This window comes from Sus scrofa, chromosome 12, assembly GCF_000003025.6.
Source record: "Sus scrofa isolate TJ Tabasco breed Duroc chromosome 12, Sscrofa11.1, whole genome shotgun sequence".
Classification (NCBI taxonomy): domain Eukaryota; kingdom Metazoa; phylum Chordata; class Mammalia; order Artiodactyla; family Suidae; genus Sus; species Sus scrofa.
This window is the reverse complement of record NC_010454.4, coordinates 14,710,564-14,736,224: the sequence shown is the minus strand read 5'-3', so window position 1 is coordinate 14,736,224 and position 25,661 is coordinate 14,710,564. Positions and strand designations below refer to the sequence as shown.

Genomic DNA, 25,661 nt, shown 5'->3' with positions numbered 1-25,661 from the left:
GCTTCCTATTGTCTTCTCGTCTATTTTCTTAATACGCTTTTCTGGTTACAAAAGTAATTTGTGCCCACTGAGTAAAAAATATATACATTGTATATATGACATATATGTAAAGAAGAAATACCCATAATCCTACGGGGATCAGGCGAGGGATTCTCAGACAGGCATTAGCATAAGAATGACCAGCCTGAGCTTGTTAAAGAGATGCTCAGACTGCTTCAGGGCCACAGGCTTCTGCCCCGGGGTGTGTGTGCACATGCGTGTGTGCATGCGCTGGTGTTTCATAAACTTCCAGTTGAGCCTAAAACCTGTCCCTCATCAAGGGTCGCTGCTCAGGTGATTTCCACTCTTTTTGTGCTATGAACTAGGTGGTGATGAACGTCTTTGTACGTAAATCTTGTCTATGGGTCTGTTTGTTGCTTTAGGATAGATTCCTAACCATTGAATGATTGAGCCAAAGGACAGGAAGGTTTTTAAGGCTTAAAAACCTTCGAGGAGTTCCCGTCGTGGCGCAGTGGTTAACGAATCTGACTAGGAACCATGAGGTTGCGGGTTCGATTCCTGGCCTCGCTCAGTGGGTTGAGGATCTGGCGTTGCTGTGAACTGTGGTGTAGGTCGCAGAAGCGACTCGGATCCCTCGTTGCTGTGGCTCTAGCGTAGGCCGGCATCTACAGCTCCGATTCGACCCCTAGCCTGGGAACCTCCATATGCCACGGGAGTGGCCCTAGAAAAGGCAAAAAGACAAAAAAAAAAAAAAAACCCCAAACCCAAAAAAACCCCCCTTCGATTTCCAGAAAGATCTTGCCGCATCCTTCTCCCACCAACAGCCTGTGAGGGCTCTTGTCTCGCCACACCCCCATAATTACGGCCACTTTGGACAAGAAAGAATACGAGAATAGTTGCTATTAAATGTGAAAGAAAAATTGCCTAGCTGGGTGGTTTTGTAAGAGGGACATTTAGCAAGCTTTTGATGCATAATTACTGTTTAATCAAGCCTGGGAATGCACAGAATCATTATTTTCTTTTTGTGCAGGCTTGGTGATTTTGCCAACGAACGCTGTGTGCACTCATCAATTCATCCGTTTTCTCAGGCTGATGGCGCTTGTGTGTTTTCCTGGAAGAGCTTCAGTCTCTCTCCCTCTCTTTCTCCTTTTGCTGAGATATGTAGACTTTAGTTTCTTCCTTCCCAGAGACTCAGCTAACAGGCAGGTCTCCTTGCCTGCAAAAAAAAAAAAAAAGAAGAAAAATGGAAAAGGCCACAGCTCCCTCCGCTATGCTCAAGGAGCAGAGGGTCTCTGCCATCTACAGTGCAGTAGGAAAGAAAAGTGTCCAGGAGGAGGGAACTGCCCAAGACCAAGTCCAAAGGCGGGCAATAGCCGGGCAATAGCCAGTCAAATGTTAATTGTTTTCTGACTTGGTTCTCCGGCTAGAAAGCTTACCTGGAGGATACTCACACATGTGCCTGAGGCTATTTGCAAGGACTTTCCCAGCTGTTTATCAGGGGGGGGAAAAACCCATTAATGAGCAACTGGTTAAATAAGTGAAGGTCCCTAAATATTATGGGATACCAGGCTGTTGCACCAGGCGATTAAAAATAATGAGGCAAAAAGACAACGAGGCAAACCTGTATAGATAGCAGGAAAATATCTACTGTTAAATGAAAACAGCAGACAGAAGAAAAATAGGTTCAGAATGATTTCATTTATGTGAAAGGAAACAATTTATTCAACCGACATTTAAAAAGGAGCTATTATGTGCCCGGTGCTGTCGATAAACTGGCAAAACCACCCAAACCTTGTCCCTCATGGAATGTGCATAAATAACTAGGGCTCATCACTAAATACAAACAAGCCTGGGAGGAATTGTTCACCCTGCTTATTTCTAGGCAGGTGCACTGAAGCAGGGAAATGGCCTTAAGAAGCGTTTTCATATTTGACTTTCCATCTTTCTATATTGTTAGGATGGATACTGCCACAAATGCACATCGTGTTTGTCATTTAAAGTAATACAGAATGAAGAGGTGAAATAGAGGGGAAATGCAGAAATGGAGCCCATGACTCAGCCAAGGCTGGAGACAAAGGTCTGAACCGATTTTCTACTACTGCTCCTTGGACACCATCCCTTCAGCGTCCCACCCACACCGAGGTTTGGTCTTTAATCTCTCCAGCAAAATCAGCAGGAGAAAGAGAGAGAACCAGAGGAGGGGAAGAGTCAAGGTTCCTCCAGCTGTCACCACTTGATGCACAGGTCCTAGGTCTCCTTAAGTAGTTCCTTGTGACTTCAAATGTCACTGATGATAACTCTTTTTCATTCTGCAAAATTTCGAGCCTTAGAAAAGTTACAAGAAATAGTACAATGAACACTTGTATATTCTTCACCTAGATTCCCTAGCTGTTAATATTTTGCTCACGTGCTTTTTTTCTCTCTCTCTCTATAGTATTAATTTTCATCTTTGATGAATTGTTTGAAATTTAGGTACAGACATCATGACGCTTTATTCCTAATACTAGGAACGAGGACATCCTGCATAATCATGGTATATTATCACACTTGGGAAATTGATCATGGATGCTCTCCTAGTCTGATAGACATTCTACATGCAAATGTCTCCAACTGGCCCAATGTTGTCCATTAATAGCTCCTTCTTTTTTTGCTGCACCCACGGCATGCAGAAATTCCCACGCCAGAGACTGAACCCGTGCCACAGTAGTGACCGAGCCACAGCAGTGACAATGCCATCTCCTTAACCTGCTGAGTCACTAGGGAACTTCAAAACTACAATTACTTTCCATATGATACCTGAATTCTCCGCTGGATCCTTGTCCTAGAGATGTAATTTTCCATATCACCACTAGATGGCACTCTAGACAGTCCTTGTCCTTCAACAGCCCTTGTAAAAGGGCAATTTAAGGATTGTTTCAACAATAGGAGTCTTATTGTAAAGCACATGCTATTTAAAATACCTGTATATTGGGAGGAGGGATAAATCTACTATATAAAAATAGATAACCAACAAGTGTCTACTGTAAGTCACAGGGAACTATGCTTACCTTGTAATAACCTAGATTCTTACATTCTTCTGACATTCTTAATGGAAAGAATCTAAAAAAGAATCTAATATGTATCCGAATCACTTGGCTGTCCACCTGAAATTAACACCACATTGTAAATCAACTATATTTCAATAACAAGTAAAATAAAATAAAATCTCTATATGTTTATAAAAGTGGTGTCCTTTCAGGTGTGTCTTCCCATACATGATTTTTTTTCTTTTAGAGCCACACCTGTGGCATATGGAGGTTCCTAGGCTAGGGGTCGAATTCGAGCTATAGCTGCCAGCCTACAACACAGCCACAGCAATGTTGGATCCTTAACCCAATGTGTGAGGCCAGGGATCGAACCTGCATCCTCATGGATACTGGTCAGATTCGTTTCCGCTGAGCCACGATGGGAACTCCCCATATATAAGTCATAATTACCAGGGGAGGAGTTCCCGTTGTGGCACATCGGAAACAAATCCGACTAGGAACCATGAGGTTGTGGGTTCAATCCCTGGTCTCCCTCAGTGGGTTAAGGATCTGGTGTTGCTGCGGCTCTGGTGTAGGCTGGTGGCTACAGCTCTGATTAGACTCCTAGCCTGGGAAGGTCCATACGCTGCGGGTGTGGCCCTAAAAAGGACAAAAAGACAAAATAATAATAATAATAATAATTACTAGGGGATATTGTTCATGAGGATTCTGATTCAGTGGAACTGAAGGAGGTCCTAAGATTCTGCATCTCTAACAAGCTGCAGGGTGGTGGGTGGTTGGGATGCGGCTGGTTTGGGGGAACAGGAAGGAGCAGGGCTTAGAACAAGCATAGGAAAGAACCTATCTATTTACAATTAGACAACTTTTCTTTTTCTACCAGAATCTGCAATGCAGCTGTTCTCACCTCCTGCTCCCTCCTTCCCTCTCCCAAAGCCCTGTGGCGTCCTTGCTTCTGCAGCACAGGGCCGTTGCTCTAGCTCATCTCTCTGTCTGGAATCTCTTCCCCAGATGTCCTGCTTGGCTAACTTCATGCCTTTCCCCAAATCTCACTTCTGACCGAGACTCGCCCGACCACCCTGTTGAATATGGCCCCTCCCCGCCCTGCTTCCAGTCCTTTCCTCTCAACCCCACTGACTCTTTCCATAGTCCTCGCCACCCTGCACACACCATAGATAGGCTTGTTATATGAATCCCTTATTTCTGTCTCTCCCTGCTCAAATCCAAATTCCATGCGTGGAGGGATCTTTGTCTCTCTTCTTCTCCAATGTGCCCCAAGCACCTAGAACAGTATCTGGCACATAGTAGGTTCACACACACACTCACAATTTGTGCACCTCGGTGGAACTTCAAGGTGATGGAATCCAATCCCTTTATATGGTGGGCGAAGAAATGATACAGAAATGGCCAAGGCCCCCCGGACTATAGGTAGAATATCTTGCTTCGTCTAAATGAATATAACTTAAAAGCAGGACTTGTTTCTATCTGTTAAATTTTAAGCTATCATTTTGATTTTTATAATTTGTGTTAGGCCATTCCCCAAAAGGATCTGAAGCAGCTGACAAGATGAAATGTGATATAACACGGAGCAGCTAGGAATTAAAATGCAAGCGATACCATCTAGAGGAAGAGGGAGCTGACATTAACAGGCCCTTGACAGTAGTTAATTACCCTAATGGGGAATAGAATTTGGCTCGGAACGCTTTGGCAGCCGAGTTAAACGGGAAGCACGTGGGGCTGCAGAATGTTCGTTGTCTGTCCTAAGAAAGCCTGAGCACCGGGCAGGGACGCACTTCCAGGAGGAGTTGAGTACAAACACGGAACTCTGGGTGACATCCATTGAGCCCCCAACTGGCTAATGTTTACAAAAAACCCAAAGTCATTGTTGAAGAATGCGATCCTTTCATCTGGGCAGACTAAACATAACATGAAATCACCTGAGCGCACTATGGTTCAAGGGAATTCTTGTCTGATGCTCTACCTGAAAATACGGATGAGAGCTTAGAAAAATCTAGAAGACAACGTAGATAAACCTGTCAAGGAACGTTGTTTACAAATATCTGCTATCTCAGATCTTAGACAAACACTGAGTCACAGGCAATTCGTGGGTTGCATTTTCATATGTTCCATATTTATCGAGTTTCTAGCTGTAAGTGTAATTCTCTAACAAAACATTAGAAATCAACTACACTCCAATATGAAATGAAAATTAAATGTAATTCTCGTTCCTTTATCCCTAGACAGCCCCCTGCCCCACCCCCCAAGCTCAGCTAGACCGAGGGCAGAAAGAACAGGAGGGGAAGTCATGTCTGTTTCTTTTTTTCTTTTTTCTTTTTTTGCTTTTGAGGGCCACACCCATGGCACATGAAGTTTCCCAGGCTAGGGGTTGAATCCGAGCTACAGCTGCTGGTCTATACCACAGCCACAGCAACATGGAATCCGAGCCTTGTCTGCAAACTACACCACAGCTTGGGGCAAGACCAAATGTTTAACCTGCTGAGCAAGGCCAGGGATAGAACCTGCAACCTCATGGTTCCTAGTCGGATTCGTTTCTGCTGTGCCACCACAGGAACTCCTCGTCTAGTTCTTCAAATTGCCTAAAGTATTTGCTAGGGTGTATTCTGTATCCGAAAGAGAGAGACGGCACATCCAGCAAAGTCACCTCTTCTGGCCACTGGGAATTATCCTTCATGATTAAGCAGGGATTATTGCTGTATTTTCTGCAGATGCTTTTTTAAAAAAACGGTTCTTTTACAAAGTCTCTGAATATCCTGTGACTACTAGCCAATTTATTTTAATAAATGATGATACATTTTTCTTATACACCTCTTTAAAAAAATATGTAAGGATTTCCCAAGGCATTTTATTCTGCCCGATGCAATTAAAATTGCTTAGGAGTTCCCTTGTGGTTTGGTGGGTTAAGGATCTAGCATAGTCGCTGCAGTGGCTCAGATCACTGCTGTGGTGTGGTTTTGACTCCTGGACTGGGAATTTTTATATGCTGCAGGTGCAGCCAAAAAAACTACTTTTTTCATTTTTATTGATGAAATACAACACAGAATTTGTTGGGTATTATTTCATGTGCTTTTTGGTCATTTGCATATCTTTTTTGGAAGTATCTATTCATGTTCTTTGCCAATTTTAGTATTGGGTGATTTTAGGAGTTCTCTATATAGTCTAGATATGAATCCCTTATCAGATATATGATTTTCAAATATTTTAAGATATTTATCAAGGCATTTTTTTCAGTCTAGTTAACTGTGGCCATGTCTTCAAGGGAGCCCCACTGAGTCCTCTTCTGCCCATCACAGACGTATCACACATGGAATGTTCTTTCTCCACCCAGCATTGGTTCTGCCACACCGACAGCCCTTGGCTGTGAGAGGGCCCAGGGCTTGAGCTGGCAGTAGGTCAATGTTGGCCGCCTGGTGCTGGATTCTATTCCAATCAAACCCTGGGCTTTTGCTGGGATGGCCTGGATTCCACTGCTTCAACTACCTGCATCAGCTGTTTCCATCTTGGAAGAAGAGACCAGATTGGGTTTGCCAATGGGCCAGCTGTGTGCAGAGTGTGGTGGGGAGGGCTGCCATCCTTGAGGACTGGGAGGCCTCTAACCAGCTTTTGGTCTGTGCTGGTCATTGGTGGGCTCCTGTTTCTTCAAGGTGGCTGCCTAGAGAGGCATCTTCCACAAGCCATGGAACATGCAGAGTGCTGCACAAACCCACGGCTCATTGTTTGTTGAATAAATGCTGATAAGCAAAGGTGACGTGTTGGGCCGTTTGGAATCATGCTGCCTTGATGTTCACTTTTTGATTTAAACATCACATCCCCATATGCCAACACCTCCCACAAAACAGAGAGAAGCACCTGTGTTGGTCTTGGCACAGATCTGTTCAAGGGCAGGGCCGGGGCATTTTTGTCCTCTGCTGTGCGTTGCACGTGTTTGTGGGTGTGCATGCGTGTGTGGGCGAGCACAGGCATGCGTGTGTGTTCACGCATATGTCTACTTATGTTTGCTCATGCACCAGGGGCTGGACAGTCACATCAACTCAAGACAGTACCTGGGACCCGACAGCAGACCAGTGAGTCCCAACCTGTTCAAGGATAAGGAAGGATTCTTCTTCAACAAAACAAATTGCAAGAGTTCGTGTCATGGTTCAGTGGGTTAAGAACCCGACTAGTATCTATGAGGATGTGGGTTCGGTCCTTTGCCTTGATCAGTGGTTAAGGATCCAGCATTGCCATGAGCTGCAGTGTAGGTCACAGATATGGCTCAGATCTGGCATTGCTATTGCTGTGGTGCAGGTCAGCAGTTGCAGTTCCAATTCAACCTCTAGCCCGAGAACTTTCATATGCTGCAAGTGAGGCCCTGAAAAGCAAAAAAAAAAAAAAAAAAAATTGTAAAGACTCACACATTAACTTAATCGTCTTCTCTGCATGTGTAAGTTGACCAAAAATACATCCCCATGCATCTGAAGACTTTTTGCAAGGATTCCCAAGCTCTCCAGATCTGGGGAGCCCCTTCCCAAGTAGCCCTTTAACACTGGAAAGGGAGAACTCCTGTGAACATCTGACATTCTAGCAACTTTTCTCCCAAACAAGCATGACTGAAAAATGTGAGCAAAGCATCCCAAGCCCCAGAGACCACATCTGCCTGGTTCTCTGATGCATCTTCTGAACCTAGCATAGGATCAACACCTTAACAGGTACTGAAAAAGTACTTCTAGCAAAGATATCCGATGAGATGAGGCCCCTGAGTGGCTGGCGAATCTCTCTGGTCTTGCACACCAGTCAGTTCAAAGCTCTGCGTTGAAGGCCTGACTTATCAACCTCAACCTGGTTGTGCAACACACCTCACGTTTCTTTATTATCATTCAAGGAAATAGAATCTGTTCCTGGGCTCCCATTCTGCCAGCTGTTGAGAAGTTTAATGGTGGCCTCCACGGGCAAATCCCTTCTCTCCCTATTGCTGCTGAAGAAGCTGGAAGGATCCTGTGGTTCCTGGAAAACAGCGGAAGGAAAGGGATTCTGGTCGTGGTCTCTGCTTGAGCTCCCCATAACTCAGGCGCCCAAGGTCCCTAGCAGATAGGTAGCTCCCCAGGCTCCCTGTCACATGAGATGCGAGGGGGTCTCTGCCGAGGCTGCAAGCCCCGGGCCTCGTAGCCAGTCTCCCTGGATGACCTGTGCTGTCAGACATGTCCCTGAGGGCCCAGCCTCCTTGGTGGGAGCAGCTCATTCTTCCCAGTTTGGGGGACCCTCCTTTGCCGGCTGCTCCACGTCCGCCACTCCCCCACCACAAGCTTCCTCAGGTCTCAGGCTGGACCTCCTAGGGTTGTGCAGGGTGGCAGGGGCCCAAGGACCCCACAGGGAACTAAGTACAAACGGCACCTTGGTGACTGGCTGTGCCACAGGGGCTGCTGAAGGACCGCCTGCCTCTTATCTAACTCTTCCGGGTTGTTCCTTTCTTTTTTTTTTTTTTTTTGCTTTTTATGGCTGCACCTTTGGCATATGGTGGTTCCCCAGGATAGGGGTCCGATCTGAGCTACAGCTGCCGGCCTACACCAGAGCCACAGCATCTCAGGATCCGAGCCGAGTCTGCAACCTACACCACAGCTCACGGCAACACCGGATCCTTAACCCGCTGAGCAAGGCCAGGGATTGAACCCTTGATCTCATGGTTCCTAGTCGGATTCGTTAACCACCACACCATGACGGGAACTCCAGGCACATGTACTTTTAATTAAGGGCTGGTAGTGTGACAGCATCTAGAGATGTGTCAGATCCTGGCTCATGGCTTGTCCTTACTTTGGAAGGCACCAAAACCCACTCTTTTTCCTTTTTCTAGAACTCAATCCTAGGCTCCTTCAAAGCCTCAGCGTGGGAAGTCTCCTCGATCTGCAAATTCTGGCCCAAACAACCCAGGCCCTGAGGAGAGGAGTGCTGGTTGTACAAGAAACTAATGGAATAGTTTTTGGCACTAAACCAGACCCTCCTGTGCCAAGAGGTTCCAGGAAAACTAGCTCATCCCAGGACTGGGAGGAAGTAAGGCAGCAACTAGGGACTTTTTTTTCCTAATGAATCCAATAAATCCTTGGAAAAATAATCCACCAAAGGTCAGATATAGATAGAAAACATGTTTGTGGGCTTTGGGAAGCATTTTTTTTTTCCTAAAGAGAGAGAAAAATAGAAAATATTCTATGTATTGGCTCTCAAAATAAAGAATGAGGAATATAAAACATATAAGAAATATATAAACTTCAGTTCTGTATTACGGCCAATTGTGGAGCGGGGAGAAAAGGCAAAGGCAAACCGGAGGAGGAAAAGTAGAGAGAGAGCAAGCAGGGAAAGGATGAGAGAAGCGGGAAGGAGGACTTCGAAATTCAGAGACGAATTCCAGGATGTGTGACATCTCCAAGGTCATGGAGTTAACCAGTAGCCCAACTCCTATTCAACGTGCCTTTTGCTTTTCTTTAAGTTTTTTTTTTTTTTTGTCTTTTTAGGGCTGTGCCTGTGACATATGGAGGTTCCCAGGCTAGGGGTTGAATTGGCACTGTAGCCGCCAGCCTACACCACAGCCACAGCCACGGCTAGATTCCAGTCGTATCTGCACCTACACCATAGCTCATGGCAACGCCAGATTCTTAACCCACTGAGGGAGGCCAAGGATTGAACCTGCATCTTCATGGATGCTAGTCAGATTCGTTTCCACTGAGCCACAACGGGAAAATTCTCCTTTAAGAGTTTTATTTATCTCCAGCATCTTTCACCCTTTCTGAACATGGAGCTAATTTTTCTATGCTATTGTCAAAGCTCACCTTGAAATAAAGATTCATTTCCCGTTGGATTATGAAATGTGTATGAAGGGATGATTCACGCTTTAGAAGGACATTGGACTCTGAAGCCTTTCAAAACACTTATTGCCTCTTCCTTTGGCATAAACAGTCTAATGATTTATTCCTTTTGAGAGATGAGGGTTCTCTTTTTAACACTGATATCGCCATTTATGTCTTTATTCTCAGCAATTTTTTTCAAGGCACACCAGGTCCCACTTGGGACATTGGACTTAAAACTGTCCGTGAAGTATGCTCTTTGATGAGAAATGGGTTGACCACGCTTTCTGGGTTGTCAACTGACATCGGGTCATGTGGAGGACCCATGCCTTTTTAACGATTTCACAGTTCCTAACACTTTCTTGGATCACGTCTCTGAGAAACTGATAAAAGCTAGGGACTCTCCCAGGATATCACGTACTTGCACAGCCACACGCACCCACTCTCGGGGGAGGGGGGTTCACAGACACCGAGCCCGACAGACCCCAGCTATGGAGACTGTCCATAGCTGGGGTCTGTCCATAGCTGAGCAGCCTGCTGGGCATTCGCCTCCCCCCAGGTCGCTGTCCTACGTGAGCCTCATGGTGGTACGTAAGCAAGGGCCGGACTGATCTACAGCAGAGGCTGCCCGTCCAACATGCTAATGACACTGCTGGAGAGGCTCTCTATTTTTTTGGTCCACTTGGGGCCACACCCACGGCATATGGAGGTTCCCAGGGTAGGGGTCGAATCAGAGCTATAGCTGCCGACCTACACCACAGCCACAGCAATGCCAGATCCAAGCCACGTCTGCGACCTACACCAAGCTCACAGCAACGCCAGATCCTTAACCCACCGAGCGAGGCCAGGGATTGAACCCGAAACCTCATGTTTCCTAGTCAGATTTGTTTCCGCTGCGCCACGACGGGAACTCCCCTCCCCTCACCCTTAGGTCATTGGTTAGACTCACCTTCCTCTTGGACATTTCCGCTGATCCCTCAAAATCCGTGCTAGGAGCCCCTTCTCTGGGCCCTCATTTGCTTTGAATGTCTCCATCACCGCCTTTGTCCCACTCTTGGAACTGGCTCTCTGCTCACCTGTGTCTCCACTGGATTGTACCGGAGAGCAGAGGCCATATGACTCACCAGCGTCCTATTCCCAACCTTGCCAGGAACACAGGGCGTGATGGATGGATACAAGCTTGAGCAAATACATGAATAGCTGGCTGGTTCAATGCAGGGCTGCTCACCTTGGCACTGCGGGCATTTGGGACCGGATATTTTGTCATGGGGGCCTGTCCTCTCCATGGTTGGATACTTAGCAGCATCCCTGGCTTCTGGCCCCATCCCCACCCCCACCCAACTGTGACCCCTAAAAATGTCTGCAGACACTGCCCAGTGACCCCTGGAAGGCAAAATCGCCATGATACAAAACCACTGCTTGAATGAATGAATGTTGACCTTGGGGTCACTTTGCCCATCTTGAGTCCAGGTCAGGGAGTGAGCGATCCGTTCATCAGCTCCTGCCGATGGAGCACTCAGTATGTGCTTGTCAAAGGGGCGGCTGAACTATGGCAGATCCTTAGATGAGGGGGAAAACATTCCACTGGGCCTTTTCTAAGTGGTCTGTTCTTTAAGGATCTATGACACTGTGAGGACACATGAGGGAGCTCTAACAAGCTCCATGGCCAAGGTCCTTCCTCTTGGTCAGGGTGACAGGCCGCTCTGGTGACGTGATGAGCTCAGGCTTAGCCCCTCGCTTATGCCATTGGGTTAGGACCGCAGAACCAGGATCCTGGGTCACAGGGATTTTTAGCCATGAAATCTACGGTAACAGATCCTTGTGTCCGTGTGTTCCTCAGACATTCGGACTGAGGGGGAGAGTGTGAAAGGCCCACTCGTACGTCGGTCATAAACAGGGTGACAGGGTCTTCCCAGCTTCCATGGAAACGGCCGTGCTCTGGTGGCAGCAAGGGACTGAGGGACTGACACAGGGGCTCTGGGACTCCCCGAATCATCAGCACATGGACTCTCAGGTTTGGAGGTTGTTAGAGATGGTCTAATCCTTTGTCTCTGCCCTGATTCCATGGCCCTGAAAACGGCGAAGTCGTACAGCGTCTTTGTGATACAACATTGAGTGTGTGCGTCCCTAGCTTCCATCATATTTCGAAAGGAATCGAAATCCTCCAAATGCTAAGAACCTGTCATCTAACCTCCTCATTTCAGAGATGAAGAATCTGCAGCTCAGGGGTTAAGAGGTTCCCTCACGTTTCTGTAGCTGCAAGCTGGCAGAGCCAGGACACACACTCAGATCTCTCTCTGCCTCAGGCCCAACGGGTGGGGCAGTGAGGTCTGGTCTGAGACCACAGGGGAAGGGGTCTTGAGCCTTCAAGGGCTGGAGGGTGCTTTGCCAGTGGGATTCCCAGATAAAATGTAAGATGCCTAGTTAAATTTGAATTTCAGATAAATGAATACTTTTACAGTATAAGTATGTCCCAAACATTTTTTTTTTTTTTTTTTTTTTAGGGCCTCCGGTGCGGCATATGGAGGTTCCCAGCCTAGAGGTCAAATCGGAGCTGCAGCTGCCGGCCTACACCACAGCCACTGCAACACCAGATCTGAGCTGTGCCTGCAGCTTACACCACAGCTCCACAGCAACGCCGGATCCTTAACCCACTGAGCAAGGCCAGGGATTGAACCTGCGTCCTCATGGATACTAGTCAGGCCCGTTTCCACTGAGCCACAATGGGAACTCCCTACATGGGGCATACTTATACTCAAATGTTATTTGTTGTTTATCTGGAATTCAAATTTAAATGGGCATCCCGGGTTTTAGTTTAGTTTTTTTTTTAACTTTTTTTTTCCGCTCAATCTGACAACAGCATAGCAGTCGTCAGCTGGGAAGCAAACACTGAAGCACCTGCCGATGGATATTAATGACTCAGACCACCTGTGACTTGAGGGAAGGCCCCAGAGGCCCTGGCCTGTGTGAGATGAGACCTGCTTGTTTCTGCGACTTCCGATGATCTGAGGGGTCCCTGGGCACTACAGATATTCCATCTGTGTGGGGCTCTCAGAAGATGACATCTCACAGGTCTGTGAAGAGTAAAGATCAAATTTATTTAATACAGCACCCTGCCGGGTCCCTGCGACTGTGTCGCTGAGGAGGACAGGGGAAGTGATTTCGGTTAGGTGTGCTCACTGGGGCGATCCCACTGCAGCCCACCGTCCATCCACTCAAGACACCATCAGAAACGTCGGAAGATCTCGGGAGACCATTCCTTTAGCAAGGAATACATTTTTAAAAATTAGTAAGAAAAATATGCATTTCCTTTTTCTATTAAAAAAAGTATTTGCTGTAGGCTACCATCTTCCCATCCTTCAGCCGTCAGCAGGTAGAGAAAGAGAAAGAAAGGGGAGAGAAAAACAGCTTAAGAACATCTGTGCTTCGTCCAACTTCATTTTCAATTTGGTGCATCGCCCAGAAGGAGCCTTGTCTTCAAGTCGGCATCTCAAAGGGGTTGTGCCCGAGCAGCTCTGTTTTCGCATTTGTGGCAGGCGAGGTCACAGAGGGGACAGGGTGCAGCTGTCAAGTCCATGCCCGGTACTTCCAAGAAACAAGGACTGCCCAGAACCACAGACCTCAGAAGGACCACAGGCAAAGAGAAAAGCTAGCCCCTATGCCAGGCCATTCGCTAGAAGTGATTGACTACAAATCAGATACTGGTTTCCGTGTATCAGGGTACTTGGAAAAGTTCTTTATCTCTGTACAAGACAAAATATTCAAGTTTCAAAGTGTCCCAATGGCCAGTTTACTCTGAACCTCCGGCAGCTGCTCTCCACTCCCAGGGATGCTCCAATGCGGTGGGAGGCGGGCCGGGTGGGAAATTAACCAGCCCCACCGTTCTCTCTTTATACCCAGCATAAATGTAGCTAAGATGGATTGAAGAAGTGGTGACTTGGCCTGAGGAACTGCTACATTCAGTGGGAGCAGGGCAGGTTCATAAATAAGTGCGCAAAACTCTTGGAACACAAGGACTGTCCGCTCTTCTCAGAATGCGGTGTCCTCCCGGAGAGGAGCGTCTGCTCTGCGGTCCTAAGTCCCATCAAGGGAGCCTTCCGTTCTCTGCGGTGACAAGAAACAAGACACACTATGGTCACACCCTTCAGGATGGAAGCCTGGCCCAAGGGGACAGATATGCAAAGAGCAGAGAGCACGTCACAAAGGAACTGCAGAGCCCACACTCATCTCTCTTCTTTCCACATTTGCTGTGTAGCGCCTGCAGCCTCTGTTTCCCACGGACACACTGCACATTGCGCTGGCAACCCATTTCATCAGGCACCCGCTGCGCACTCCAGAGGAAGGCTAGTAACCTTAAGAGGGACCTGGTTCCTTGCTCCAGCTCTGCCTCCAACATGAGGTGAACCCTTTCGAGGTCTGTTTTTAAATTTTAAAAATGAAGGACTGGGGAGTTCCTGTCGTGGCTCAGTGGTTAACGAACCCAGCTAGCGTCCATGAGGATGTGGGTTCAATCCCTGGCCTCGCTCAGTGGGTTAAGGATCCGGCATGACCACAAGCTGCCGTATAGGTTGCAGACGAGGCTCGGATCCCACGTTGCCATGGCTATGGTGTTGCTAGCCGGGCAGTGAGGTGGGTGGATTTTGATGAATGGATGCAGCAAGGAGGCTAGAGTGGAGCATGCTGGGAAATACTGGCGTAGAGGGGCCCTGGGCAAGAGTGAGTCCCAAAGAGCAGGCAGCATCTGAGTCCAGGGCTCTGGGCCCTCTGTGAGCACATGGCACCCCGCTGCACGTGGGACTCTGGGAAGTCAGAGCAGGAGAAGTCGAGGGGATAATCAGGTCTGGGGACCCCATGGCCGGGCTGTCTGTCTCCCTGAGGGCTGGCTGAGATGGAGTCCCTGTATTGATCTGGTCCTGCCGGGTCTGAGAAGCCTCTCGGAAGAGGATGAAAGCCCGTGGGGCGCCAGCTGGAAGGCCAAGGCTCCGTTCCTCGTTTGCCAGGAGAGACCCAGGCCAGCAGGCCAAGAGAGCTGTGTCTGCTCCAGGAGCTGGAGGCCTGCCAGTCCTGGCAGCTACCCTGACTCCATTTCCTCTGCTCTGCAGGCCCCAGACCAAGTCCTTCCCCATTCACCTCCGCTCCCCTCTTCCCGGGAAGGGAGTGCTCGGCAAGTGGCCGCAGGACCAGCTGCCCACATGGGACGGGCTGGGCACGGTCATTGGCGATCCGGGGGTTTTGAAATAAAGGCGAACACGTTCACATCCAAGGCCTGTGCTTAAATCAGAAGCCAGCTGTCGGCCAAGAACGCTCCCCACTTCTGGCCGGAACGTGGTATGGACACTCTCAAAGGTCATTTTGCTTCTAACACTCCTGGGGTCTCTACTTCCTGGCGTCTAGAATGGGCCGCTTCTCAGCACTCCCAGTGAACCAGATCTGTGCTGGGTGCTCACTGAACCCTTACAGCAACCAAGTGAGAGGGTTTTTTCCCCTCCAGTTTGCAGATGAGGAACCCAGGCCCCCGAGAGGTTAGGAAATCTGCCCAAAGTGGCTCGAATAACAAAGAGCCATGAGGGAAAAGTCGGGTTTTAAGGTGGGGCTCTGCTTCCTCAGTCAAAGCTGGCTTGGGGGTGAAGCCTGCGCCTTGGGTCAGCAACACCTACATTCCCCTCACGTGACCAGGGCGTTTCAGGGCCAAGCGAGGTAAATTCCCCATCCACACCCTATGCTGCCAGAGCGTTTGAGGAAAAGAACTTTAGATTAAAGACTAGCTTTTCTACGCTGGTTCGCAGGTGGAAGTATCTCGCACATGTGTGTCTCATTTAACCCTTAAGACGCTCTTTAGTCAGTAGCTCTGACTATTTCTGTTGTCATGGCCACCTCCATTTTGCAGATGGGGACGCTTGGCTGGAGAACTGGAATTCATGCCTCAGTCCCTCAACCCCAGCGCAGGGCCTTTCCCATCACCGTCCAGCTGCCTGCTGGCGCCCCAGAAGGAGGAAGGTGAGTTGTAAGCCGGGACTGCCTTTTTTTTAGTAAGAAGGTAAGCTCTCTCCAAGATCCTGAGAGCCACGCAGGTCCAGGTTCATCCCTTTAAGGACAGCGTGTTCTCGTTCACGTTATCTGTCTGCCTGGGCCACAAACACGATTTATAAACAAGGCAAAAATGGCAGAGGAAAAATGAAGTCAGAAAGTGCCATTGAAGCAAGTCAAACAAAATACTAAATTAGTATTTGGCTAAGTGGCTATCTCATTGTTAAGATATTTCCTCCAATATGTTTTCAGAAGCAATGGCCATTAAACAACTGAGAATGATCGCCAGGTTTGATTTCAGGAAGGAAATCCCCTCCCATTTCCCTGCTGGGCAATTCAATTAATTTTCTCCTGACCCTCACCCGCAGATTATTAGCGAGACTATACCTGCTTCTTTCACAAACAAAATGCATTCACTTAAAGGTTCAAAATTCCTTTCCCAACGGCTGGGAACCCCTGCGCTCCCCTCAAAAGGCTTTATTATGTGGGGGAGCAGGACCCGCCATGGGTGAGCTCTCAGGAACATCCTGGGAGCAATCTCCTGGGGAAAGAGACAGTTCTGTCTGTGCTAGAGCTCAGAGCGTTTGTCCAGAGAGACCGATGGGAGAGGAGACAAAGTCAAGTCGATCCCGTAGGTCCAGCAGACCTGCCTTGGGTGGACCCAGCCCAGCGTGCTGTGGCGGGGGAACATCTCTTTATCTGGGTTCCACAAGGCCCATGGAACAAGGTTCTCAATCGTCACTCTTTCAAGGCCAAAGGCTGGAACAGTAACGTCACTTCTTGGAGGGAGTCTCATGCTGTGGACTGGCCAGGGACATCTGGACACCTAGGTTTCTTCCCTTTTTTTTTTTTTAAGGTCACAGCTGCGGCATATGGAAGTTCCCAGGCTAGGGGTCGAATCAGAGCTACAGCTGCCTGCCTACACCACAGCCATAGCAACTCAGAATCTGAGCTGCTCTGTGACCTACACCCCAGTAACACCAGAGCCTTAACCCACTGAACGGAGCCAGGGTCAAACCTACATCCTCATGGATACTAGTTGGGTGACTGCTGAGCTGCAATGGGAACTCCCAAATCTAGGTTTCTAGTTCTGGCTCTGCTGTTAGCAAGCCGGGTGACCCTGGGCAAGCTGTTCTGCCAATTCAGACCTCAGTTTTCTCACCTATAAATTGGGCCCCCAGTCCTTCCCATGCAATAGCATCTGCCTTCAGGAATCTGGGTGGGCCTAGGCTAGAAAAAGACATTCGCTTCATTCCTCTTTTCCTCAAATTGATAGGCTTCCTCCATAAAAAGAATGTCAGCGGCATCCTGCCTGTCAAAGGCATAATGAGCTCTCTGTTTCACAAGAATTCAGACTTGGGCAAAACAAAGGAAGCCTGGGGGCCCACTGGAAGGGCTACCAGCAATCCTGCTCAAAGCTCTTCCCAGACCTTAAAGAGGTGGTTCCAGAGACAAACTTCTGGTTTCTTAAGATGCTAGCTGCTCAGTTAGTTAACTCCTGCAGGGCTGGGCTGCTCATAAAAAGGTCAGGAGCAGGAAGATGGGGAGGTTGCAAACAAAACTCTTTTTTTTTTTTTCACATTTACATAATTTTATGACAGTGTATTGTTATAATCGTTCTGTTTTGTTATTAGCTACTGCTGTTAATCTCTTAGTATGCTTAATTTTAAAAGTTTTTTTATTATACTGACTTACAATGTTCTGTCAAGTTCTGCTGTACAGCAAAGTAACTTGGCTACGCATAGACGTACATTCTTTTTTTCACATGATCCTCCATCATGTTGCATCACAAGTGACCAGACATACTTCCTTGGGCTCTATATACAGCAGAATGGTCTTTGCAAAACTTGAATCTGGACCTCTGCCCTTCTTTTCCTCATCCCCATCAGCCAAGGGGCAGCTTCCTAAGTCCTCTCCTCCCTACAGAATGAAACCTCATCAGAGGTGATGGAGCCCGTCACAAGCAAGCCCCGATTTCTTTCCCCTGTCACCGTCACCCTTGTCTGCTCCTATTCTGAGCTGCCGGGAACTGCTCCATCCCTCACGCCTCTGCCCTGCTGATCTCTCTACCTGGATGCTGTGCTGCTGTACGGGCTCATTCTAAATGACCCCTCCTTGGCGAAGAGACAGCTAACCAGGCAGAAGGAAGTGCCCCGCTGTTTCCAGGGTCTCGGAGGAGCTGTTATCACTTTGCTTTCTCATCCATGATCGGAAATCTGATTCCCTCACAGGGTCAAAGACCTTGAGCGCCCCCTGCAACAGAGGGTCTTGTGTGCGAGGGTACCTGTCGGATGCTTCACTTCTCCAGGCCTCCCCGGCCCCCCCTCCCCCACCCCCCCATCTGCCTCGCTTTCCAAGGACCTAGACCCTGGAGGAAAGAGGGACTTTGCGAGCCTGGAGCTGAGTACCCTGGACTCCCGATCCAGTGTGGGGTTTCCAGGCTCTCCCTTCACACGCGGGCTGAGCGGTCATGATGGAGACAGTGGGAGAGAATCTCAAGATCGCAACTGGCCTGGACACCTGGCTAACCTGAGGACCAGGCTAGTCAGAGGAGCCGGGGCTCCTGGTCTAAAAGAGATGGTGGAATTGGTGGGGCTGCGGAACCGGGGTGAGTCTGAAAATATTTCACTGTTCGATGGAGTATTTTTTTAAAATAATGCATAGGAAATGTGTACTTACAGAATATCTGTTTTCCACTAAATCTGCAAAACAAAAGAAATCATGGAGGTGAGCAATACCAAGAGCACATGTTAGGCTTCTCTACCCCAACGTCTTGGCAGGGGGTGTGGATCAGTCTGAACAGAAGGGAAGGAGGGAGGGGGTGGTGGTGCAGGAGATGCCAGACCCTCAAGCTCACTGGGTACTCTCCCAGTACGACTCCTTTACCCACAGACAGCTGCCCCGGGGCCCTGTAGCTCCACATGACAAACGTATAAAATCCCTGGCAGTTTGACATTTGACTTTTTTTGTGTGTGTCTTTTTAGGGCCGTGCCTGAGGCACATGTTGGTTCCCAGGCTAGGGGTCCAATCGGAGCTATAGCTGCTGGCCTACGCCACAGCCTCAGCAACACCAGATCTGAGCTGCGTCTTCGACCTACACCACAGCTCACGGCAATACCGGATCCTGAACCCACTCAGTGAGGCCAGGGATCGAACCCGCAACCTCATGGTTCATAGTCGGATTCATTTCCGCTGTGCCACGGGAACTCCGACATTTGACGCTTTAAACCGTTTGTGAAAAGAATGAATAGCGCATGTTATTTTGGGAAAAAAAACAAAAACCAAAAAACAAAACCCTGAGAACTACAGAAACATAGAAAGCAGGTAAATATTAACTCTGGTTCCACTGTTGACTAAAATGTCTTCCAGTCATTTTCCACTAAGTGTAGGGGGCTTCTTGGGGGGGGGTAGTTATAATTATAGTCTGCCATTTTATAGTCTTTCTTTTTCACGTAATGTGAAACATATATATATATGTTTTAGCTGCACCCATGGCACATAGAACTTCCTGGGCCAGGGATTGAACCTCTGCCACAGTGGCAACCCCTAGCTGCTGCAGTGACAACACTGGATCCTTAACCTGCTGAGCCACATGGCAACTCCAGACATAATGTGATTTTATAAACATTTCCTGGTACCTTCTTTGTTTTGGAGTTTTTTTGTTTGTTTTTTTCCTGGTACCTTCTTAAACATAATGTTCTGGTGGCTGTGTAACCATCATTCCAGGGATACGCAGTTATTTACTTAACCAGTTCCTTACTTTTAAAAATTTAGGTTCTTTCCAAGGTTTTGCTATTGTAAATAATGCTGCCAGGATCCTCTTTGGGAATAAAGCTATTTCCATACTTCCTATCGGTTTGTCTCTTCCCAGGAGTTGGGGAGTGGGGTCAGTGGAGAAGGCAGAAACAGGGCCAATGCCCTTGGCACCTGTGGTCCAGGTGCTGCCTGAAGAACGGGCCGCCACATCCCTTTCCCCCGGGGAGCCTCGTCTCAGCTACCCAGAGACCACACTGTCCCCAGGCTGGAGCCCACACTGGGACTGGCCGCCCTGCCAGAAGGCGATGCCAAGCATGCCCGGAAGAGGGTGAGAAAGACCAATGAGAAGAGGGGACACTGCGTTGAAGGTGAGCGACCCACCTGCATTGGTTAGAGATGGTTTTCACTGCAAGAGGCAAGAGGGGGATGATCTGCCCTTTGCACAGGACCCGGCCTCGCTAACTAACGGCAGAGTTTCTGAAGGGGGAGTGGCCTGTGTATCGGGGCTGATTCCCCAAATGGCCCATATGGACAAGGCTCTGAGCACAGAAGCCTGGGGAAGGCCTGGGAGGAGGTGCGGCCATTCTTGAAGGGGAGGGAGAGCACCAGCACCCCCCCTCCCCACAGCCACTCCTCAGTCTTCCTCGAGAGAGGCCACCCAAGGGGCCCCAGTTTCCACGCCCGCCCCCCGTCCAAGCTCTAACCCGGTCCCTTCTGAATCTTGGGCAGTCTCAGGGCCCAACTGTCACAACGGGAGTCACAACCTTCTGTTTCTTTCTCTAACTTAAAAATATCCTGTTTCCACCAGTCCACTTCCCCCTCAAACCCTGTCTTATCACAGCCCCATTGTGCGTCTCCTCCAGAGGGAACAGGGCCAGAAGTTCCTAAGGGGCCCCCTTCTGTCCTGGCTGAGCCAGAGGCAGGCGTCAAAGGCCAAATGGATGAATCAGCCCGACCAAGAAATTGAGCCATTGTGTAAACTTCCACACATTGAGTGAGGCCGTGGGCAGCACCCCACCCCCCAACCCAAATCTGACCTGGGAGGACCCAAAGGATCCCATGCTTCCCGCTCCCCTAAAGTCCCGAGGGGCTCTGGAGTCAGACAAAGAGGACAAGAGCCTCAAGCTGCACTTCCTAAAGCAGCCCAGACACCCAATACGAAAACTGGAGCGCGCTGATAACACTGATTGAGGACCCAGTTCTGCACGCTTGTTGTCCTGTTGCTTCGCGGTACTAGAGTCTGGTGGGTAACACCCCGTTTTTTCCGTGGAGCAGGTTTTATCCGCCTGCACTCTGAGGTTGGAGACGCCCCCTGCGGGCCGGGCCTGCTCTGGGCCTCAGAGGACTGGTTGGGATGGGCCCTCGAGTGCTCCAGAGTGGACATGGCCTGGGGGCCCTCTGTTCTTCAGTCCCTTCTCCATGATTAGCCGCTCTTGGCACACGGCATTTCTGCTCCTTTAAGAAGCATCCTGGAAGTCTGAATTCCAGGCAAAGTGGAAGCAGAAGAGGGAGGCTGAGTGAGGCAGGAGGGTCCTGTCTAGCCGGAAAGACACAGGTTAGTGTCTGCAGCAGGACTCGGCATCTCTTCCCAGAGCCATCAGCCCTCAAGTGGGATGTGCCCAGGACACCTCCAAGGTGGCCGCAGGGCCTCTAGAGAGGAAATCCAGCTTTCGTCTTAGAGGAGTCACAGGAAGTGAGGTCCTCCAAACCAGAGTTTCTTGTTGCTGGTGCCACTGACATTCTGGGCTGGAAAATCCTTTGTCATGGGGCCTGTCCTGTGCATTGTAAGATGTTCAGCAGCATCCCGGGCCCTCCAAATTATGACAATGAAAAATGTCCCCAGATGTTGCCAAATGTCCCTGCGTTGAGAACCACTGCTCTCGGCTGTGAAAATCTTATCCCAGACCTGAGTTCTTTCATGCGGAAGAACTCGACGGCATTGCTCATTAATTATAATATATCGCTTTGCCCTTCTGTCTTAAAAACTGCTGTAAATAGATATGTCCACAAGCTATGCTTTGGATGAACTGCAAAGCATCTTATAAAGTACTTTGAGGATAAGCTGGAGCGCTGCAAAACCGTCAAGGGTGGAATCAGAGTAAAGATCCACATTGCTGGCTAGCCAGGCATTCCAGTTCACACAGGCTGAGAGAACTGAAGACACCACGGGTTACCACGCATTTACGGAGAGGCTCTCTCCCCAGCTACAGTTTATCTCTTTTAGTTCCTGTCACTAGGAGGACAAGGAGGAGGAAAAGAAAATCAAAACTTCCCTTGGCTTAGTCCACACCAGTCAGAGGAGGAAGAGGTGGGGGTGGCTTTTGAACCCCAGGGCGGCTCTTAACCCAGAGCACCAGGCTATGAACAAACCCTGGGAAAATGCCTCCGTCTAAACCAGGAGAACTCAGCTAAGTAACAGATTATCCCGCAGAAGGTCTGAGACCACGGGGATGGGAGTGAACTGATTCTAGTCAGGCGCTGAGAGAAGAGTACCAGGCCGTAAGCTGGACTGCTTTCCTTCCATGCTCCGCTTCTTAGGAGCAGCTACATGACTGATAAATAAGGGACATAAAAACAGACCCATTTTTCCATTTCTGGTCGGCCAAATCATTAACTGGGACTAAAGCTTCTATTGCTGACTGGGGTTTGCAAATCCTAACCTCATGCAAACAACTGAAAAGGGAATAAGAACTTTAAAAAACTTTACGTGTGAGGTTCCCTCTGTGACGCAACAGGACGGGTGCCATGGGTCTCAGCTGGGACTCGGATCTGATCCCTGGCCCAGGAATTCCATCTGCAGCAGGGCAGCCAAAAAAGAAAAACCAAACCAACCCTCAAGTGCTAAACTTGTGGATCTAAAAGATGAGGAAATTATCAGCTTTTTCTCCATTTCCCTAAGAAAGCTGAAACTTAATGAGAGGCCATATCTCATTGTGTACCCATTCTGGCTATGTCCTGGGCCTCAACTCTCTTTTCCTTAGGCCAAGCTCAATTTGGTCTTTCTCTGATCGTCCTTGTAGTTCAGAGAAGCCCTCTTCTTTTCTCCCTAATAAGCAGGGAATATGCAGCAAAAACAAACAAACAAACAAAAGAAAACAGATTATGGCTGGAAAGCAAAAATGCTCCAAGTTGGAAATTTCCCTGCCTTGGACTAAGAGTTAATTGCTGAGACAAGATGATGTTAGCTCAGCTGTGTGTCAGCAAAAGAGTAGGTTCCAAATAGCCCAGCAGACATGCGGGGCGTGGCCAAGACCCCGCTAGAGACAAAGAGTGGGCATGATGCCGCCCTCCTTCGCATTTTACAGAGCCCACCTGCCCACCTCAGCCCTTATCCCCTCAAGGGCCAGGCACACCGCCCAGCAGCACTGAGATGGTGGCCCTGCAGCACCTCCTCAGAAGCCGAGGGCATGTCAACTGAGAATTAATGAGAAACCTCGTGCCCAAGAGAAGTGAGGGGTGGGGCCAAGTCTTATAACCTGATAGGGGTGGTGCTGAGACCAAACCAAACCCCAGTCTCTTACTTAGGATGTGTTCCATTAGGTTTGCAGTACAAAGACCCATCCAGGCTGGCCTCTGACCGACATGAATGCAAAAGAAATGCAGGAAGACGGCCCCCGAGACCCAGGACTTAGTTCAGATTAGAAGGGCAAACTTGGAGTCAAGGGGGGTGGGTAAAGGATTAGGACTGGTTCCCAGCGACCTGGGGAGTGACTCTTAGAAGTGACTGAGGGCATGCCCCCCGCTCCCCCACCAAGATGTTCAGGGCCAGGTCTGGAGTGACCAAGGCAAATGACCATTTCCAAACACCAGGACACTGAGCCTCTCTGAATGTTATGCCTGGAAGGTAACTTAAGATCATTCATTCAACCACCCGACTTGACAGATGAAAAAAGCTGAGTATTCTCAAATTCACAGAAATACAACACAGAGTGGTGCTGGCTGGGGGCTGGGAGGAATGGGGAAGTAACACAATGGGCTCGGAGGATCAGTTGGAAAAGACGAAAAGGTTCTGCAGATGGATGGTGGGATGGTTGTACGGCAATGCGAATGTACTTAGTGTCCCTGCAAGGTACACTTAAAAAGGGTGAAAATGGCAAGTGCTATGCATATTTTACCGTAGTTTAAAAAAAAAAAAAAAGCTAAGCGTAGAGCCTAAAGCCAAAGTTGCAAAGAACTGGTGCCTGCCGTGGCCTGCAAGATCCCCAACACTCTCCAGGGCCCTGGTCCTACCCAGAGCCCCGCCCTGGGGCTGCTTCTTGGAGGCAGGCCTGCCCGATGCCCTTTTGCTTATCTAGACGAGCAGTTTTCCTCTGTATCACTCAGGGGAAAAAGGGGGTCTAAGAGCCAGAACTACGCCCTGTGAGCCATTTCCCAAAATAGCCAGCCCTGAAGTGTGGCTGGTGGGAAGATGGTGGGGAACGGAGACATGATGGTGGGGAAGAATAAAAAACTAAGAAGGAAAGGTCAGATAAGACCCAGCTCTGCACTCAGCCTGTTCACTGATGGGGCCGGAGACCCAGCCCCACAAGGGCCTTTTTTATGGTGGTCACACCCTCCCCTCAACACACACACACACACACACACACACACAGAGCATTCCTGGGCAATCTCTGCCGGCCAACCCGCCAGGATTGCTGGGGAGGAAGACTCTGCCCCTTCAAACAAGAAGCGGAGCAGAACTCAGAGTGGTACAGTCACAAAGCAACCCAGAGCATCTAGAAAGTGGTTCTAAAAGTGTATCCCCTGACCAGCAGCTGCAGCAGCATGCGGGAATCTGTCAGAACTGCAAATTCTCAGCCCACCCCAGATACAGTTACTCCAGAGGGGGTGCCGAATGATCTGGATTTTAACAGTCCTGGAGAACCCTGGTCTAGATTAGAGCCCGTGCCCCTCACTTCACGGAGATGACAGGTCCTGAGAGGCTCCATGACTCGCCCAGACCTTACCAGGCAGTCACCCAACTTCTAAAGTAGACAGAGTTGAACTGGGCTGGTGACAAAGTGGAAACCAATGGCAGCACAGAGAGGAAACATGAGGCTTGTGATGAGCAGCGCTCCGAAGCCGGCTGCCTGCACTCGCTCCCTGCTCCGCCACCACTGGCCTTGGGACCAGGACAAACTATTTCACCTCTGAGCCCCATTGCCCATATGCAAAGCAAGAGTAATGATAGAGCTTCCATCAACCCGATGATGTTTCTGTGGACTAAGTGAGTGTCTGACAGAGGAAAAGAGAAAGGGACGAGGAGTCACCAAGGCTGCAGCCTCCTCCCCTTGGGCAGCAGCGGAGTGGGAAACTCAGGAACAGGAACTCCCTTGGTACCCAGGACGCTGGCTACTGCAGCAGCGATGTGGTTTTGGCTACAAGACCCAGGGCTTGCTCTGCCCACAACACCCGGGCAGGGGCCAGCTGCCAGGTTAGCGACCAGACTGTAGAGAGACCCAAGCACAAGTGACCCCTGATGGCCCAGGAAACGCCGTGGGAGTGTCCCCGTCTGGGAGCCTGGAGGAGCTCTAGGCTTGCCCGGGGCCAGGCTCTGAACTCCAGGGCGCAAGTTCCTCATGGGGGTTTTAGTGAAATGTATGGCTTGCTTGGGGTAACTGGCACCATCTCCCCTGATGCCATCTCACCTTCTCTCAGTCAATCTCATTGCCAGTGAACAGTTAAAGAAATTGAGTCTCAGAGGGGTTAGGCATCTTGGCTAAAGTCACACAGCTGGGAAGAGGCAGCACCTGGAGGAGGCTCAGAGGTTCCCAGCAAGACAGGGCCCTTTGCCACCTCGAATCCCTACTGGGTTGGGTTCTATGTTGCCTACGGTCTGTTCCAGGTGGAGGCCAGAGGGAGCAGTCAGGCTCCAGGAGCCAGGAACTAAGGCTCAGGCATCTAGAAGCAGCTTGGAGACCCTGAGAACTGACTTGAACAGCTGCCCTAAAGCAGAGCAGAAACCCAGAGTGTACCTCTCGAAACATGCCACTTTGGGTTATTTTGAGCTAGAGGCAAATGAGAACCAGTGGGGGCAGGAGGAAGC

At 49.2% G+C, this 25,661-nt stretch overlaps 1 protein-coding gene and 2 long non-coding RNA genes across 6 annotated transcripts in view; 1 reads left to right on the top strand and 2 right to left on the bottom strand.

Moving 5' to 3' along the window:
- LOC106505408 lies at positions 886-11,166 on the bottom strand. The gene is made up of 2 exons (XR_001299823.2): positions 10,803-11,166; positions 886-1,216 (listed from the first exon to the last, which is right to left on the bottom strand). It is a non-coding gene; the product is annotated as an uncharacterized LOC106505408 (long non-coding RNA).
- The window catches only part of PECAM1 (platelet and endothelial cell adhesion molecule 1), a 55,654-nt gene continuing 42,921 nt past the window's right edge, over positions 12,929-25,661 (bottom strand). For 2 of the 4 annotated variants that reach the window (XM_013980836.2, XM_013980837.2), the window contains one exon: positions 12,929-13,957. In XM_013980836.2, coding sequence (XP_013836290.2) covers positions 13,938-13,957 — 20 coding nt within the window. In that variant the 3' untranslated portion in view covers positions 12,929-13,937. 4 annotated transcript variants of the gene reach the window in all.
- On the top strand, positions 13,964-18,015 carry LOC110255989. Its single transcript, XR_002337063.1, has 3 exons — positions 13,964-15,181; positions 15,741-15,850; positions 17,807-18,015. It is a non-coding gene; the product is annotated as an uncharacterized LOC110255989 (long non-coding RNA).